This window comes from Podarcis erhardii (assembly GCF_964252035.2).
Source record: "Podarcis erhardii genome assembly, chromosome: 9".
Classification (NCBI taxonomy): Eukaryota; Metazoa; Chordata; class Lepidosauria; order Squamata; family Lacertidae; genus Podarcis; species Podarcis erhardii.
The window spans coordinates 79,340,385-79,357,093 of record NC_138512.1 but is presented as its reverse complement, the minus strand read 5'-3'; the positions used below and the strand labels follow the sequence as shown (position 1 = coordinate 79,357,093).

The window sequence follows — 16,709 nt, the reverse complement described above, 5'->3', positions numbered from 1 at the left end:
GCTTGCAAAGTTCTCTTTTCAATCTCTAAAGCTTGCCAAAGCCCCCAAAAGACTATATAAGAAAAGGCCAACTTGAGGACCTACAACTCCCATCAGCCCCAGCCAGTCTGCCCCATCTGGAGGGCGCCAGGTTGGCAAAGGCTAGTCTGGAATAGTAACTGGGATTTGCTAGGACCTCGGTTTCGCAGCACAGGTAAAAGATGTAATTTTCGGGACTGCTCTGTCCTCCACATACTAGTCTGGAAACCAGAACAACCTTTCCCCTTAATGGATGGATCAGGCCCTGCTGGGCACCTAGCATTTCCCAAGAGTAAAGGCTGTGGGAGAAAATTCCCTTTGAGGGTTTGATACAGAGGCTCAGCCCAGATTCCCCATTAGTCAGACTTTGAATTAAGTAGTACATTTAAAGAGTCTGTCCGTTAACACATCCCCTTTATAGAAAATAGCTCTTTGTCCAACTGTAGTCCTTGAAAACATTCACTCAATCCCTTTTTTTACTGTATATGCAGAGCCCTTCTTGTACCTTATCTGGAGCTGTTTCTTTTTTCCCCAGTCTAGCATTCAGTTAGGGTCCTTCTAAACTGGCGCTGTGGGTTAAACCACAGATCCTAGGACTTGCTGATCAGAAGGTCGGCGGTTCGAATCCCCGCAACAGGGTGAGCTCCTGTTGCTCTATTCCATCTCCTGCCAACTTAGCAGTTTGAAAGCATGTCAAAGTGCAAGTAGATAAATAGGTACCACTCCAGTGGGAAGATAAACGGCGTTTCCATGCGCTGCTCTGGTTCGCCAGAAGCAGCTTAGTCATGCTGGCCACATGACCCGGAAGCTGTATGCCGGCTCCCTTGGCCAATAAAGCGAGATGAGCGCCGCAACCCCAGAGTCGGCCACAACTGGACCTAACGGTCAGGGGTCCCTTTACACTTTACCTTTAAACTGGTTCTTGTTTTATGGTCCCTCCACACTCTTGAGTAAAGCCTTGCAGATGGTGGGGTTTGCAGCTCTCGACCTCCAGGCATTGCAGATACAGTGGCTGGGGTCTACACAGGAACAATTTCTATGTTCTTCATGCACTCCCAAGTTCTCAGCACCCACCAATCCTCAAATCCCCCCAAAATCACTTGAGAGATGTGTGGGAGGAAAGGGAGTCCCTGAGGCCACGTCAAGGCATCCAGCTATCCAACTTCATGACCCAATAACTTCCACCCAGCAAGGAATCCTGGGCTTTGCCTCAACCGAATAACCCAATTTTGCGGTTCCAATTTTCTATTTTTCCTTTAATATCAGGACAAATTTTACAGGCATAAATAGAAGGCTGGGGTTTTCTCATCTTTCTGTGTAACCTGAGAAAACGTCAATCCGACACTCCCAGCCTCCAATTTGTGGCTGTTTCCACCACCTACCACACGTCATTAAAAGAGAAAGAAAAGAAAAACCCTGGTTTGCAAAATAAAGCATAAAGCCGCCGAACCCAGTAATTAGGTGAGAAATGAAGCCATACATACATGGAGGTCGGCCCGGGAAGTTTGCGTGTTAATGAAAGCTGAGCTGGTCATGCCGTCCTCAGGCTACAAATTAAAAGCTTTGATTAGTGGCGGAGTTAGACAAGCACAAATCCAACACACAATGGCAGGAGCAAGGGTTGGCTTTTGTAAAACACAAACAAGGCATAGAAATACAACCTCCCTTATCCAAATGAGCACATGGGAAAGACCTCGAGTCCAAATAACTGGATCTCCAATAACTCAAGGACAAGCAAGGTGTGAGAAAAAAATCCATGCTGACTGGTTTTGTGGATACAGCAGCTGCCTTTGCACATAATGTTTCGCCAAGCCATGGTTTCTGAGGAATGCCTGGCTGTGGAGGAGATGATGGCACCTGCTTGGCTCCTCCTGGGCTTCACCACTAACACTCCTGCTTAGCCAAGACCCTTGGCTGTTGGGCTACAGCACATGGTTAGGGAACAGAAGCCTGAAGAACCATCCCAGGGATCATGATGACACACAGAGAGCTGCTGGATCAGGCCAATGGCCCATCTAGTGAAGGACTCAGGCACAAGAGCAGCAACTCTCCCCATCCCAACACCCTCCCAGAAACCGGGATGCAGGAGCATCGCCACAGAGCCAGAGCAGAGTCATCAGTAGCTCTCTCCTCCTCCATGAATTTGCCCCATCCACTGTTAAAGTCATTGAGGTTGGTGCTTCCTGGGGAAGTGAGTTCCATAGATTAACTGCAGACTGCAGGAAGGAGCACTTTCTTGTATCTATCCTGAACTTTGGCTATCGAGCCTTGGCTTAGCCGTTGTCTCGCCCTGAGCTAAAAAGCTGTGGGAGGAGCAATGGGGGGCAGGATCACACAGTCCTGAGATACTCTGGCTATTCATGATGTCTTTTGAACCAGGCCAGAGGGGGGTGGGAGGCCTAATTTGAACATCCAAAAAGGCAAGGAGGCAAGAGGAAGAGGGCCTCTGAGGTCTCTCTCTTCATTTGTGCATGCAGATTTTATACCTTTAAAGCATTTCATGTTGTTGCTTTCAAAGTGCTGTTTTTGTTTGTTTGTTTGTTTGTTTGCATTTATATCCCACCTTTTTCTCCAAGTAGTGCAAGGCGGCATACACTATTCTCCCTCTCCTTTAATCTCCACAACAACCCTGTGAGGTAGGTCAGGCTGAGAGACAGTGACTGTACCCAACAGGTATCCAAACTGTGGCCTCCCAGGTTCTAGTCTAGCACTCTATGCCACAGTGTGTTTCAATGCTCCCCGCCCCTTTGTTTATTCATTATAAACTAGGGGTTTTTTGGGGGGGTCATTTTGGGCATCAGATGCACAGGATCCTAAATTAGGAGAACAACAGCCTGAACGCCTGCTTACAAGGGCCAAATACCAGCTATGAGTGGGAAATTCGGGGTGTATGGCAGCCATGAACTAGAGAATGTGGGAACAGGGTGGAAACAGGAACAAAGAAAAAGCCAATTTCTATGCTTCTGATCCCACCCTGTTCCCACATTCTCTAGTTCAGGGCTGCCACACACCCCAAATTTCCTAGTCATAGGAAAGTGCATCTCATCTAATGACGTTCAAATATGCACAACCCATGAAAACTTTAGATAAGCAATAACTTTCATTCCTTCCAGTAGCACCTTAAAGACCAACTAAGTCAGTTCTTGGTATGAGCTTTCGTGTGCATGCACACTTCTTCAGAAAGCTCATACCAAGAACTGACTTAGTTGGTCTTTAAGGTGCTACTGGAAGGAATTTTTTTTGTTTTGACTATGGCAGACCAACACGGCTACCTATCTGTAACTAATAACTTTCATGTTGCAGTGATGTGGATAACCGAGGTTAATCAATGCAAAGAGCACAACAAGCTTCCAGAGTTAATCAGGCAAAAGCAGAATGGGATTAAAATCTGAACTTCACCTTTTAGCCTCAGTTCCCCAATCTGTAAAATGGGCATGTCTGTGGCCTATCTCACAGAATTGTTGCAAGATCAAGGACACAGCCCACTGGGAAGTGCTCCTGAGCAAGCCCTATGCAAATGCTGAGACTTGGTGATCTTCCATCCCTGGCTTTCCTCCCATTGCCTCTCTTCAGTGTTAAAATTTAGACTCTTCCCTTAGTCAACGAAGGGCTGCATACATTGATAGCACAGGGAGATTATGATAGTCACATTGCAAATCGCAACCATAATCCTATTACGCTATAGAAGGGGCGTGCCATAGCAGAGCAGTCAAGCAAAAGGGGGCAATAGTCCCCAATGATTCCACAATTGCCTTGCAGAAATATGAAATGATCATTATTAACACTGAATTATGAATCACTTTCTAAACCACCATCTCAAGGCGACTTTCATATAAAAGAGTCAAAAGCACAAACAAGCAATTCGCTTAAGTACAAAAGTGCCTAAATACAAAGGTGCATCTTACAGAACCCCCAAATGTCCCTATTTTCCAAGAACAGTCCTGGATTTTCAGAAGATGGACCAGTTTCTGATTTCATCCTGGAATGTCCTGCTTTTCCTCAGGATGTCCCTGTTTTCACCAGAGAAATGTTGGAGGGAACGGAGTTATCTGGCCCAAGAGCCATCTGAAAAGGGTCTTGTATAGGAAAGTTTTTTAAATGTTTTACAGTGGTGCCTCACAAGACGAAATTAATTCGTTCCGCAAGTTTTTTCTTCTTGCGAGCTTTTCGTCTTGCGAAGCACGGTTTCCCATAGGAATGCATTGAAAATCAATCAATGCGTTCCTATGGAGACCGTCCGGGGACAGAGGGGAAGCGCTGCGCGCCTTCCCCTCTGTCCCCGGACCTGTTTTAAAGCAAGGGAAGGGGCAGCGGGGAGAATCGCTTCTCCCCGTTGCCGCCCCTTGGTTCAAAAGGGGTCCGGGGACAGAGGGGAAGGCGTGCGCGCCTTCCCCTCTGTCCCCGGAGATTGCGGGGCTGGCAACGGGGAGAAGCGATTTTCTCCCCGCCGCCCCTTGCTTCAAAAGAGGTCCGGGGACAGCGGGGAAGACGCGCTGCGCTTTCCCGCTATCCCCGGAGCTTGCGGGGCAAGCTTCGTTTTGCGAAGCAAGCCCATAGGGAGATGCGTCTTGCAAAGCGGCTAAGAAAACGAAAAACTCCTTCGTCTAGCGAGTTTTTCGTCTTCCGAGGTGTTCGTCTTGCGGGGCACCACTGTATTATGTTCTTCTGTATGTTGGGAGCAGGCCAGAGTGCCTGAGGCAACCCAATCAGATGGACGTGGTATAAATAATAAGGTTGTTGTTGCTGCTGCTGCTGTTGTTGTTGTTGTTGTTGTTGTTGTTGTTGAGCAGGCCAGAGTGCCTGAGGCAACCCAATCAGATGGACGTGGTATAAATAATAAGGTTGTTGTTGCTGCTGCTGCTGTTGTTGTTGTTGTTGTTGTTGTTGTTGTTGTTGTTGTTGTTGTTGTGAAATAGGCTATCCACAGTGCTATTTTTCTAGAAAAAGAGGTGCCAGAACTCACCATGAACACCGCCTTTGTTATCTGATATTGGTACTGACGCCCTCCTGAGAGGTGCTGGAACTGAGTTCCAGCTGAAAAAAAGCCATGGGCGTTCCTATTTTCATCAGAGAAATGTTGGAGGATATGATCTTACCGTTTCACCCAGAACCCCCCAAAAACTCAGAAGCCCATGAGATGATTTGAGAGAGAGATGGGCAGAAGGGAAAATTTTCCTCCAGACCCACGCACCATCCCAGTGCTCATCACCAGGGCAGTTTTTTGTAGGTGCCAGAGAGCCCTGCTCACCTGAGGTTTGGTGCTCCCAGTTGCATCTCAACTCTGGAATCCCAGAAATGAGCTTCTCATTTTATTTGCGAGGAAACTCTCAGTGACTCTCCTACCTAAGCTCTGAACTCTCTCCCATCCCATCTTCCCTCTCCGTCTCCTGGCAAACGATCGCCTGGTGGGGAGAGGGCGCTGCACATGGATCTTGGGGCGCCGGTGGCGACAGGGTGTGGCAAACACAAGTCCCTGTTTGCCCCTTACTCTGCGCCACATCTAAGCGGGATAAATCTTTGGGAATTTAAGCAGCATCAGAAGGCCAGGGCCTTTGGCAGCAAGCAGGCAGAGAGCCCCTCCGGCAGCTCCAAATAAATTTAATTGGGAGCAGGCTTAAGGACAGGCGGCTGGGTGGAGCAATGGCAGGAGCAGCAGCAAACATCCTGGAGGCAGAATGCCACCCTGACGACAGACACAGAAATGCCAAATCTGTGCCAAACCTATATATAGGGCTTTAAAGGTTTGAACCTTTAAAGCCCTATACAGCCTAGGAGCCTCGTACCTACGGGACCACCTCTCCTAGTATGTCCCACGGAGGACCTTATGGTCTTCAAACAAAAACATCTTGGAGGTCCCAGGCCCACAGAGAGGTCAGACTGGACTCAACCAGAGCCAGGGCTTTTCAGTTGTGGCCCTGATCCGGTGGAATGCTCTGTCACAAGAGACTAGGGCCCTGTAGGACTTGACATCTTTCCACAGGGCCTGCAAGACGGAGCTGTTCCACCAGGCCTTTGGCCAAGGCACAGTCTGACCCTCTCCTTTGGTAATCTTCACAGAACTCTAGCCCAATGGTTGCCATGAATTTGATTTTGAATTGATTTTAAAATGCTGTGTTACTTTTATTGTTGTTAGCCACTCTGAGCCCGGCTTCGGCTCGGGGGGGGGGGATATAAATAAAATGATGATGGTGATGGTGATGGTGAAGATGATGCAGGGGCAGACCTGGGTAATGTGGTGCCCTATGAGAGGCCAGTATTTGATGCCCCCAACCCTTGAGTCACCTTCCCAAGGCCAAGTAAGTGAAGTGCCAGACTTTGGGAACAAGACACAAGGGCTCTGGCAGAGCACCAGAGCCCTCCCACCCAGGAGCATAGCATGGGAGGGCCATGGCCCCGGGGGCACAATATTGAGGGGGTGCAAATCAGGTGCAATACTCAGGTGCCAGCTTCTGTGGGGATCCCCATCCTGCCCAGGTGTGTCCTGGTGGACCCTGTCCCTGGCTTCCCTACCGGCCTCTGGGTTATTCCTGCCTATGTTTACAACCTAATATTTGTCCCTATTGAAATTCATTTTATTATCTTGTGCCCAGTTCTCCAATCTGTTAAGGTCATTTTGAATCCCAATTCTGTCTTCTGTGCCATTAGCTACCCCTCCCAGTTTGGTGTCATCTGCCAGTTTGATAAGCATCCCCTCAATTCCTTCATCCAAGTCGTTTATAAAGACGTTGAATGACAACGGGCCCAAGACAGAACGCTGCAGCACCTATAAGCCTAACACAGAGCCGTATGGCTGACAGCAACCCAAAACACCACCTGAGGTCTGTCTAAACCTCTGCCCTGAGACAAAGTGAGCAACACAAGAGCAGCCTCAGATTGAAGTCTACCTGGCCCAGCCTTCTGTTCTCCCAGTGGCCAACCAGCTGCCCATGGAAGCCCACCAACAGGACCCCACTGCAACAGCATAGCCTCATCCTCCATTAGCGTGATCATCTTTGAAAGCCATCCAAGTTGGTGACCATCACAGACTCTCCTGGAAGCAAATCTCATGGTTGCACCACACACTGAGGATTCCAACTGCCGGAAGGGAAATGGCAACTAAATTTTAAGAAGCCCTTTCGGAAGATGAGAGCCACCTGGCAGCGAAACAGTCTCCTTCACAAGGTGGTGGGCTCTCCTTCGTTGGAGGTTTCAAAGCAGAGGTGGCCACACCAACAGGGATTCTTCAGCTGTGATCCTGCATTGCAGGGGGTTGGACTAGAGGACCCTTGGTGCTCCTCCCAAACCTACGATTCTAAGTCCTTCCTTTCGCATCTCCTGAATCTTCTGAAGTTCAAAGGCGACGCGTCAGAACTGCCTGCTGGAAAGAGAACTGGGTTGCAACTTTCCACAGAAGGATCTGATCAGCCTCCACTTAAGCCTCGTAGGTTATGGTACTCTTAACGGAGACTGGGGAGAGGGAGGAGATGCCACTTCGAAGGAAGCCACAGTGGAGTCCCAAGAGGCTTGCCAGACCCCAGTCGCTCACCATCTTCTCAGCTATAATACCAGGCAGAACCCCAGAGGAATGCGGGAGGGGACCCTTCCCCTTCTAAGTAAAAGGGCGTCAGTTGGACACACCCACACACCCCCTTTCTGGCTGCCTGATGAAAGGAGGGGAGCAGGGATTGTTTGTTTCCCCACCAATGGACAGGGATGAAGTCATAAGCAATTTCCACGTAATAAAGGCCACGTTAGCAGCTTCCATGTGCCAGGATATGGCATTGCGTGTGGAGAACTGCTTAGGCAGAGCTCAGCTTGAATGACTCTCTTCCCATCCACCAGATGGAACCGATCTGGTCCAGGAGAGACCATGATTTGCCCCAGAAGTGAAGCCCTTCATCCACATGACATCACAAAACCTGGATGCGTTTGTTTGTTTGAAGTGCTGGTCTTTGAAGCCCAAAAGCTCCAGGTCTGGGGTATCTCAGGGCTGCCCATCTCACCCTCTTGCTTCCTTATTTCCCAACTCTGCCTTTGACCTGGTCATTTTCTTCTCTACTTCCATTTCCTGAGTCATGTTGCTGTGCACTTGCTGGCCGTCCAAGAACCCTCACATCAACACGTTCTTCAGACTGAGCCCCTCAACACAGCAGACCTTCCTCCATCATGGGAGGCATCCCAAGGCATCATCTGAGCCAGCCTGCCAGGCTGGTTATGCCCATCTCTGGCCTGGCCATGTAGCCCACAGGGCAAGGCAGCACCATGGAGAGCTCCTGATCAGCAACCTGCTCTGAGAAGGATTGGAGGTGGCCTTTTCAGCCTCTGCTTGCAGTCCCTCTCTCTAAGGCTCTAAGGCTTCCTAAGAACAGAGGCTGCTGGACAAGGCCAATGGTCCACCAGGCCTGGAATCCTTTTCTAGTATTATGAAGGGGGGGGAGCTTTTCTCGAGGCACTTTCTTCTTTACATGCCCTACTTTTGAAGGAACGGAGCCTCTTAAAGGCCGTATGCCTGACCTTCTGCACCCACTAGCCTCCAATCTGGTGCACTCCCCGTGCTCTTCCATCAGGAGGTAAGTTTGGGGTCCAGGAGAAGACACCCATGTTGGTCCCAGCTGAGGCTTTATGGACCATGTGCTGTTGAATTTGTTCCAGGGGATGCCCATCAGTGCTTGATTTAGTGGGGGCTCCTGGTCACCAGCATCAGAGTCAGAATAAGGAATCCCATCTCATACAACTGTAGCATACAACAGGACTACCTCTCCTGGTATGCCCCACAGAGGACCTTAAGGTCCACAAATGACAACATTTTGGAGGTCCCAAGTCGCAAGGTGGTTAGATTGGTCTCAACTAGGGCCAGGGCCTTTTCAGTACTGGCCCCGACTTGGTGGAACGCTCTGTCACAAGAGACTAGGACCCTAGTCATCTTTCCGCAGGGCCTGCAAGACAGAGCTGTTCCGCCTGGCCTTTGGTTTGGACTCAGTCTGACCCTTATGTTGCCCTCCCCTTATGGTCTTGATCTATCCGGCTACTTTCAAAATGAGGCTGCATTTTAAATTGCCTTTTAACCTGTATTTTAAATTGGTGGTTTTTTCCCCCTATTATGTTTTTACTATGATGTTATTGGTGTTAGCTGCCCTGAGCCCGGCTCTGGCCAGGGAGGGCAGGGTATAAAAATTATTATTATTATTATTATTATTATTATTATTATTATTAGGGGTCACCAAGGGCCATCTAGTCCAACCCCTTGCAATGCAGGAATGTCAGCTAAAGCATCCATGATAGATGGCCACCCAGCCTCTTCTTAGAAACCTCCAAGTAAGGAGAGTCCACTGCCTTTCAAGCAGCTCTTGGCAGCAGAAGGTTCATCCTAATGTTTAGCCAGATGACTCTGCAGCCTCTCTGACTCTTTGTCTTGAGCGCTGCTGGACTCCGGGGTCATGACAGGCAAGGAACCAACACAAGCTGTCCCTGACTGGGGTGATGAGAGAAAGGGAATGGGCCTTCCTGTTGCTGATGTTGTGTCCAGCTCAAAGGAGGAGCCTTTGGAGAGAACTGGCATGAAAAGGAGGTTCCTGGCAAGATGTGAGTGTTCCCAGGAACTCTGACAATGGCGTGAGGTATCTGCACTCCAAAAGAAGCACTTGGAGAACCTGATGCTTGACTGTCCTGACTGTCCTGGGACAGGAACATCTTGTCCTGAGTAGTGTTCAAAGCTACTCCTAACTGATCCAGCATCTGAGGATGTTCCGTGGTCCTCTCGTCCCCATTCACATATCTTGAGGCAAGCAAGAGTGCTCTGGAGATTGGACAGGGCTTGCTTGGATGAAGGTGGCCTCACCTAGAGGTTGTCCAGACTAGAAGAGGCATCAATGCCCTCTGGGTGCCCAGGTGAAGCACAAGGGTGAAGGAGCGTCTCCACCCCCATCATTCTGCCCGGACGCTGAGGTCCAGCACTGAGGGCCTTCTTTTTTCTTTTCTTTTTAACTGTTTTATTAAATTTGCTTAGTAACATAACATTATTATATATAGTCTATAAACAAAGAATACACAACACAATTCATTCATACTACAATGCATACCTACATAGCATTAATATATATGGTTTCTGAAAAAGGGCTTACATAAAAAATCCATTCAAAATACCATCCAGTTTACCTTTTTTTCTCCCCCCCCCCACTCCAACCCCCCCCCCCCCGCTCTGGCCGTTCTTCTTCATATCTTTATCCATGTACACAGTCTGTTCATCCGAGCTTGTATGTAAGGGTTGGCTTCCCCTCTTTCTATCCAGACCCTGTAAAAAGCCCATTTATTTGTGATTCTTTGGCATTTGTTTCCCCATCTATCCTCTGCCACTATCTGTGCGAATATTTCTGATTGTACGTATTCAAAAACATAATCATTCCATTTTTCCATATTCCATTTGGCCTTTTCTTTCTATCCCAGAGGAATAACTGCCATTCCAGCTAGAATCATAATCTTGTACAACTCTTGCTTATTACTCTTTACTTTGTTATTTCCCAGTATTCCTGAAAATAACAAATCCCTATTAACTTCTATGTTTATTTGAAATAATCCAGAAATTAGCTTTATAATATTTTGCCAATATTCCTTAACCAGATTACATTCCCACCACGTGTGTGAATATAGTACTTTTTCCTGACCACAATGCCAGCATTTGGGACTAAACCCTTTCACTATATACACCATTTGTGCCGGAGTTCTATACCATTTTAATAAAAAAAATTCTACTTAATTCTTTATACTTTTCTATTTTAAGATTGTTTATATTCTTCATCAGTTCTTGGGCCATGTTTCGATGGATCATACCTTCCTGCCCCCATTTAATCTGAATTATCCTTATCATTCTTTCTTTGTCACTTATCACCAGTTGATATAACATCCCTGCTATCTCTTTCTCCGTTATGTTTCCCTCCCCTTATGGTTTTGATCTATGGGCTACTTTAAAATGAGGCTGCATTTTAAATTGCATTTTAACATGTATTTTAAATTGGTGTCCCCCCTCTCTTTTTCCCCTATTATGTTTTTACTGTGATTTAATTGGTGTTAGCCACCCTGAGCCCGGCTCTGGCCGGGGATGGCGGGATATAAATTATTATTATTATTATTATTATTATTATTATTATTATTATTATTATTTCCTCACTAATCCCAGAATCTCCTTATTTGTCTATCAGCATTCATAGTCCTTATTTGCCCCCCACCAAATGAGCTCAAAGCAGCACACCTGGTAACTTCCCTCCTAAATTTCATTTTAAAAATCATGAAAATCCACACAACAACCCTTTGAAGTAGGGAAGGCTGAGAGAGGGAGATTGGCAGCCAAGGGCTTTCACTGAGCTTGACTCACCCCAGAAGACTTTTCACTTGTGGGCAACACCAACACATCTCTATCAGGGTCCAGCCATGCCCACACCCTGAATCAGAAGTCTCTTCAGATGAGGGGTAGCAGGGGAACAGGACCCCAACATCCACTGCTCCCGGTTAGCAATGTTTTAGGGGTTGTTGCTGCTTTCATTTGATGAAAAATGTGATTTGGGTGCTCTGGATCCAAGCATCCCTTCGCAATTCCAGCTTGTATTCTGAGCTAGAAACCAGAAAGGTTAGCCTTAATTTTCCCCTTTCGTGCAGAGTGATTACCTGGACTGGAATGAGAGGCTCTTTGTCATCAATATCAATGAGGACGTCATCCCTTGGAGTGAGGCTCACGTCATCTGAAATACAAAATAAATGAGATTTGCAGAGTGCGGGGAGGCAGGACTGGAATCGTGTGCAAATCACAACCAGCTCATTCTCCTCTTTCCCAGTTCAGGAGACTCTTTTAAGGGCATAAGAACATAAGAAGAGCCTGCAGGATCAGGCCTATGGCTCATCTAGCCAAGCATCCTGTCCTCACAGTGGCCAGCCAAGATGCCAATTATGGGAAACCAACAAGCAGGATTTGAGCACAAGAACAACTCTCCCCTCCTTTGGTTTCCAGCAACTGGGATTCAGAAGCATTGTTGCCTTCGACTGTGGAAGCAGAGAAGAGCCATCCTGGCTAGGAGCCATCCGTTCTCCTCTCCTCCTCAAGGAATTGGTCCAATCCTCTTCTAAAGCCACCCAGGTGAGTCTTCTGTAGATTTGTCAAACCAGCCTTGGAAGTCTTCTTCAAAAAGAACTTCACCCATACGTTGCTTAATTCACAAGGAGGGTTCGTGGTGGATGGATCCACCAGGAAAAGGCAGCTTTCATCAGCCCATAAAGACCATTAGAAGGCCAAACCTTGCCCTGGGATTCAAGAAGACCTCTTGATGACAACTAGAAGGTTGCTGCGTGGGAGGACTTCATCTGTGGGTATTCCATGGACCAGGGAGACCAAGAGGCCATAGCTCAGTGGGAGAGCACTTGCAGAATCATAGAATCATAGAATCATAGAGTTGGAAGAGACCACAAGGGCCATCGAGTCCAACCCCCTGCCAAGCAGGAAACACCATCAGAGCACTCCTGACATATGGTTGTCAAGCCTCTGCTTAAAGACCTCCAAAGAAGGAGACTCCACCACACTCCTTGGCAGCAAATTCCACTGTCAAACAGCTCTTACTGTCAGGAAGTTCTTCCTAATGTTTAGGTGGAATCTTCTTTCTTGTAGTTTGGATCCATTGCTCCGTGTCCGCTTCTCTGGAGCAGCAGAAAACAACCTTTCTCCCTCCTCTATGTGACATCCTTTTATATATTTGAACATGGCTATCATATCACCCCTTAACCTCCTCTTCTCCAGGCTAAACATGCCCAGCTCCCTTAGCCGTTCCTCATAAGGCATCGTTTCCAGGCCTTTGACCATTTTGGTTGCCCTCCTCTGAACACGTTCCAGTTTGTCAGTGTCCTTCTTGAACTGTGGTGCCCAGAACTGGACACAGTACTCCAGGTGAGGTCTGACCAGAGCAGAATACAGTGGCACTATTACTTCCCTTGATCTAGATGCTATACTCCTATTGATGCAGCCCAGAATTGCATTGGCTTTTTTAGCTGCCGCGTCACACTGTTGGCTCATGTCAAGTTTGTGGTCAACCAAGACTCCTAGATCCTTTTCACATGTACTGCTCTCAAGCCAGGTGTCACCCATCTTGTATTTGTGCCTCTCAATTTTTTTTGCCCAAGTGCAATACTTTACATTTCTCCCTATTAAAATTCATCTTGTTTGTTTTGGCCCAGTTCTCTAATCTGTCAAGGTCGTTTTGAAGTGTGATCCTGTCCTCTGGGGTGTTAGCCACCCCTCCCAGTTTGGTGTCATCTGCAAATTTGATCAGGATGCCCTTGAGTCCATCATCCAAGTCGTTGATAAAGATGTTGAATAAGACCGGGCCCAAGACAGAACCCTGTGGCACCCCACTAGTCACTCTTCTCCAGGATGAAGAGGAACCATTGATGAGCACCCTTTGGGTTCGGTCAGTCAGCCAGTTACAAATCCACTGAGTGCCATGTTCAATGCCTGGCAGTATCTCTAGGTAGGACTGGGAGAGACCTCTGCTTGGGGGACCTGGGGGACCACTGCCAGTCAGTGTAGACAACACTGAGTGTCAGGGACTGGACATCATATGTGGTGGGATTGTAAAAAGGTAAAAGCTTATTGGGAAATGATGTATAATGAGTTGAAGAAAATGTTGAAAACAACTTTTGTAAAAAAAACCCTGAAGCCTTTCTACTAGGTATCTTAGGCCAAGATATACCAAAAGAAAAGAGGCCTTATATATGTATGCCAATACAGCTGCGAAAATGTTGATTGCCCAAAATGGGAAGATTGGAGAAATGCCAACTAAAGAACAATGGCAAGAGAAGCTGATGAATTATGCAGAACTGGCCAAAATGACAAGACAGATTAAGAGAAAAAGACAACAGTGTCTTTGAAAAGAGAATGGGAACCATTTATATTATACTTAGAGAAACAATGAAAGTCTATAGACTTGATGGAAGGATTTAAATAAACATTCACGTTATTAGCATTAGGAAAAGTGTGGAAGATAGAGAAATAGTACGATGTATTCACTTTTATTTTTATGTTTTTAGGTTTGATGTTACTGTATAAACACGTTATTAGCATTATTTTCTGTTATGAGGTAGCAAAGTGGGTGAAAGGAGAAACAAACCAGAAACGGAGGAAGCCCAGAAGGGGAGGGAGGAAGGAACGCTAGTAAATGTTGTGGATATGAGATGTATGTAATGAATGAAAAAGAAAAAATGTTTTTATTTTTTTTAAGGGACTGGACATCAGAGGAGGAATGGTGGAGATCACCTTCCCGGGAAGAGAAGGACAGTATAGATTTACAACGGTGGTTTGCAGAAGGTCATGACTCTGAGACAGAAGAGGGACAAAACTGGGAGATAATGGAAGAAGAAAGGGGGGAAGCAGCGGGGCCACTACAGCTGACTGACACGTTATCTTTCGAAAGAATTCCAGACCCGACCCGCTCGGAGGACAGTGAAAGCGATAGAACAGAAAGTGAATAAGCAAAAGACCTTGCATAGCCACTGTATCTTAAGGGGTGGGCAAAAGGGGGGGAGGAGATTATTCAGAGCAATACCATTATCCAAGAGAAGACATGCTATGTCTCTCTCTGTGAATAATGAATAAAATACCAGCCTGACCTTCCCCGGCTTGCCATACCTGCATGCATTTCAGGGAACACAGCCTCCTCCTTGTAGGGATCGCAGAAAAATGCTTCCAGTGAGCGGATGGTGCACTGCCCCACCACCGGCTTCCGGCCAAAGGGCCTGTTGTCAATCACTTTGATGATGATGGGGGGACAGTACAGATCTTCCCGTGGCAAGTTCTGAAACAAGAAGCAGAATTAGCACAGCAAGGCAAAGAAAGAGAGGGAGGAGGCAGAGGAAGAGGAGGAAGAGGGAGGGTGGATTTCTTGACATGTTAAGTATAGCCTGGAGAAGAGGAGGTTAAGGGGTGATATGATAGCCATGTTCAAATATATAAAAGGATGTCACATAGAGGAGGGAGAAAGGTTGTTTTCTGCTGCTCCAGAGAAGCGGACACGGAGCAATGGATCCAAACTACAAGAAAGAAGATTCCACCTAAACATTAGGAAGAACTTCCTGACAGTAAGAGCTGTTTGACAGTGGAATTTGCTGCCAAGGAGTGTGGTGGAGTCTCCTTCTTTGGAGGTCTTTAAGCAGAGGCTTGACAACCATATGTCAGGAGTGCTCTGATGGTGTTTCCTGCTTGGCAGGGGGTTGGACTCGATGGCCCTTGGGGTCTCTTCCAACTCTATGATTCTATGATTCTATGATAATTGTTGAATTGCACTCTGAAATGGAGAATGCCTTAGGTATATTGCTGAAAGGGTTTAACATTGGAAATTTCCCTTGAAGCATTCTGAAGCTCTCTGAGCTCTAACAAGTTAACTACTGCTGTTCTCTGCTCACTTACCCAAGAGTGTCTAACTTTAGATTACATGATCAAGGTATTCAATTGCAAATTGCCACCTTGAAGGGGAGGTGCCTTTGTCTTTTGTTCCCAGATACAGTTTACCTGGGTCATATAAATGAGCCTCCCCAGGACCTGCAGAGCCTTAGGCTAGATGCAGGCTAACGCAACCTGGGGGAGAGACAGAGCTTTGATTTTTGCTCTGATCGTAATTATTTTATATATTGAAGAAAAAGAACCCATGCTTGGATAAGCGTAAGACTTTTGGAATTGCTTGGATGTGTCATAGATTGATTTGTATCTGTTTTGAAGGAGTTCTGGTTAGTAAAGCTTGGAAGCACATTTATGGGGGTCTGGACCATTTTTATTCCAAAAGGAATATGCATCCTATTACTTCAAGCAGTGCAATGTAATTATCTACAATAGTATAAAGATGGAAGAGGGGGTTGGACTAGATGATCTCAGGATCCCTCCCGACTCTTTGATTGTATGATTCAAAGAGCAAAGGTGATTCTCCAGCCAAGGATCACAAGAGAAAGGTGCAATGAGCATGCAGAATGGGGGCCTCTCACTCACCACTTCCATGAAGAGGACAGAGATGTCAAAGTTGGGGTTCTTCTTGAGGTTCTTGATGACGCACGACTGAACCATCTGTCCTCCACACTCCACCAGGAGACTGGGAGACGTCACGCTGGCCAGCTGGTAGCTTTTCAGGTTCCGGAGGCCCCAGGCCAATATCTAAATTCGGGAAGGACAAAAGGAAAGAAGAAGAATCGCTTATCTTTGGCTGAACGGAGGAATGAAAGGAACCTGTGAGCTTGCCAAGGTAAGGTTCATTACTGAGTTATTTGAAGCTTGACAGATCGCTCTCCTTCCCAGGCCGAGAGAAAAATGGCGAAAACAGAATATTTATTGGGACAGTGCGATTTTTGCAGCAGCTGCTGCTAAAGTTGCAAAACAATGACACACAGGGCAGAGCAATGGAGAACTTCTGAAACAACAATGGGATACCAGCTCCGCCAAAGGCATGATGGAGAACAGCAACAACTGGGAAAGATAGACAGAATATTTTACAAGGATAGGAAGAAACATCACGGACAGAGTAATTGCCACACACAGGAAGACAAAGATATAGTTTGAATGCTTCACCTATAGATTTGTAAATCATGTAATATGCCAATAAGAATGGAAGTCGTTAAAGTTGCAGTTGTTGTATAAGGGAGTCTTATTTTGACTGGAGTGTAATTGAAATGAATAAGATTTTAGAATGCAGAAA

At 46.8% G+C, this 16,709-nt stretch overlaps 1 protein-coding gene across 7 annotated transcripts in view; it reads right to left on the bottom strand.

Moving 5' to 3' along the window:
• The window catches only part of DYSF (dysferlin), a 188,605-nt gene that overhangs the window by 50,938 nt on the left and 120,958 nt on the right, over window positions 1–16,709 (bottom strand). For 4 of the 7 annotated variants that reach the window (XM_081876592.1, XM_081876594.1, XM_081876591.1 and 1 more), the window contains 4 exons: window positions 16,010–16,171; window positions 14,660–14,825; window positions 11,656–11,729; window positions 1,503–1,565 (listed from right to left, as the gene is read on the bottom strand). In XM_081876592.1, the coding sequence (XP_081732718.1) occupies window positions 1,503–1,565; window positions 11,656–11,729; window positions 14,660–14,825; window positions 16,010–16,171 (465 nt within the window). The remainder of the gene's footprint in view (window positions 1–1,502; window positions 1,566–11,655; window positions 11,730–14,659; window positions 14,826–16,009; window positions 16,172–16,709) is intronic. The other 3 variants (XM_081876596.1, XM_081876595.1, XM_081876597.1) reach the window with 1 other exon arrangement.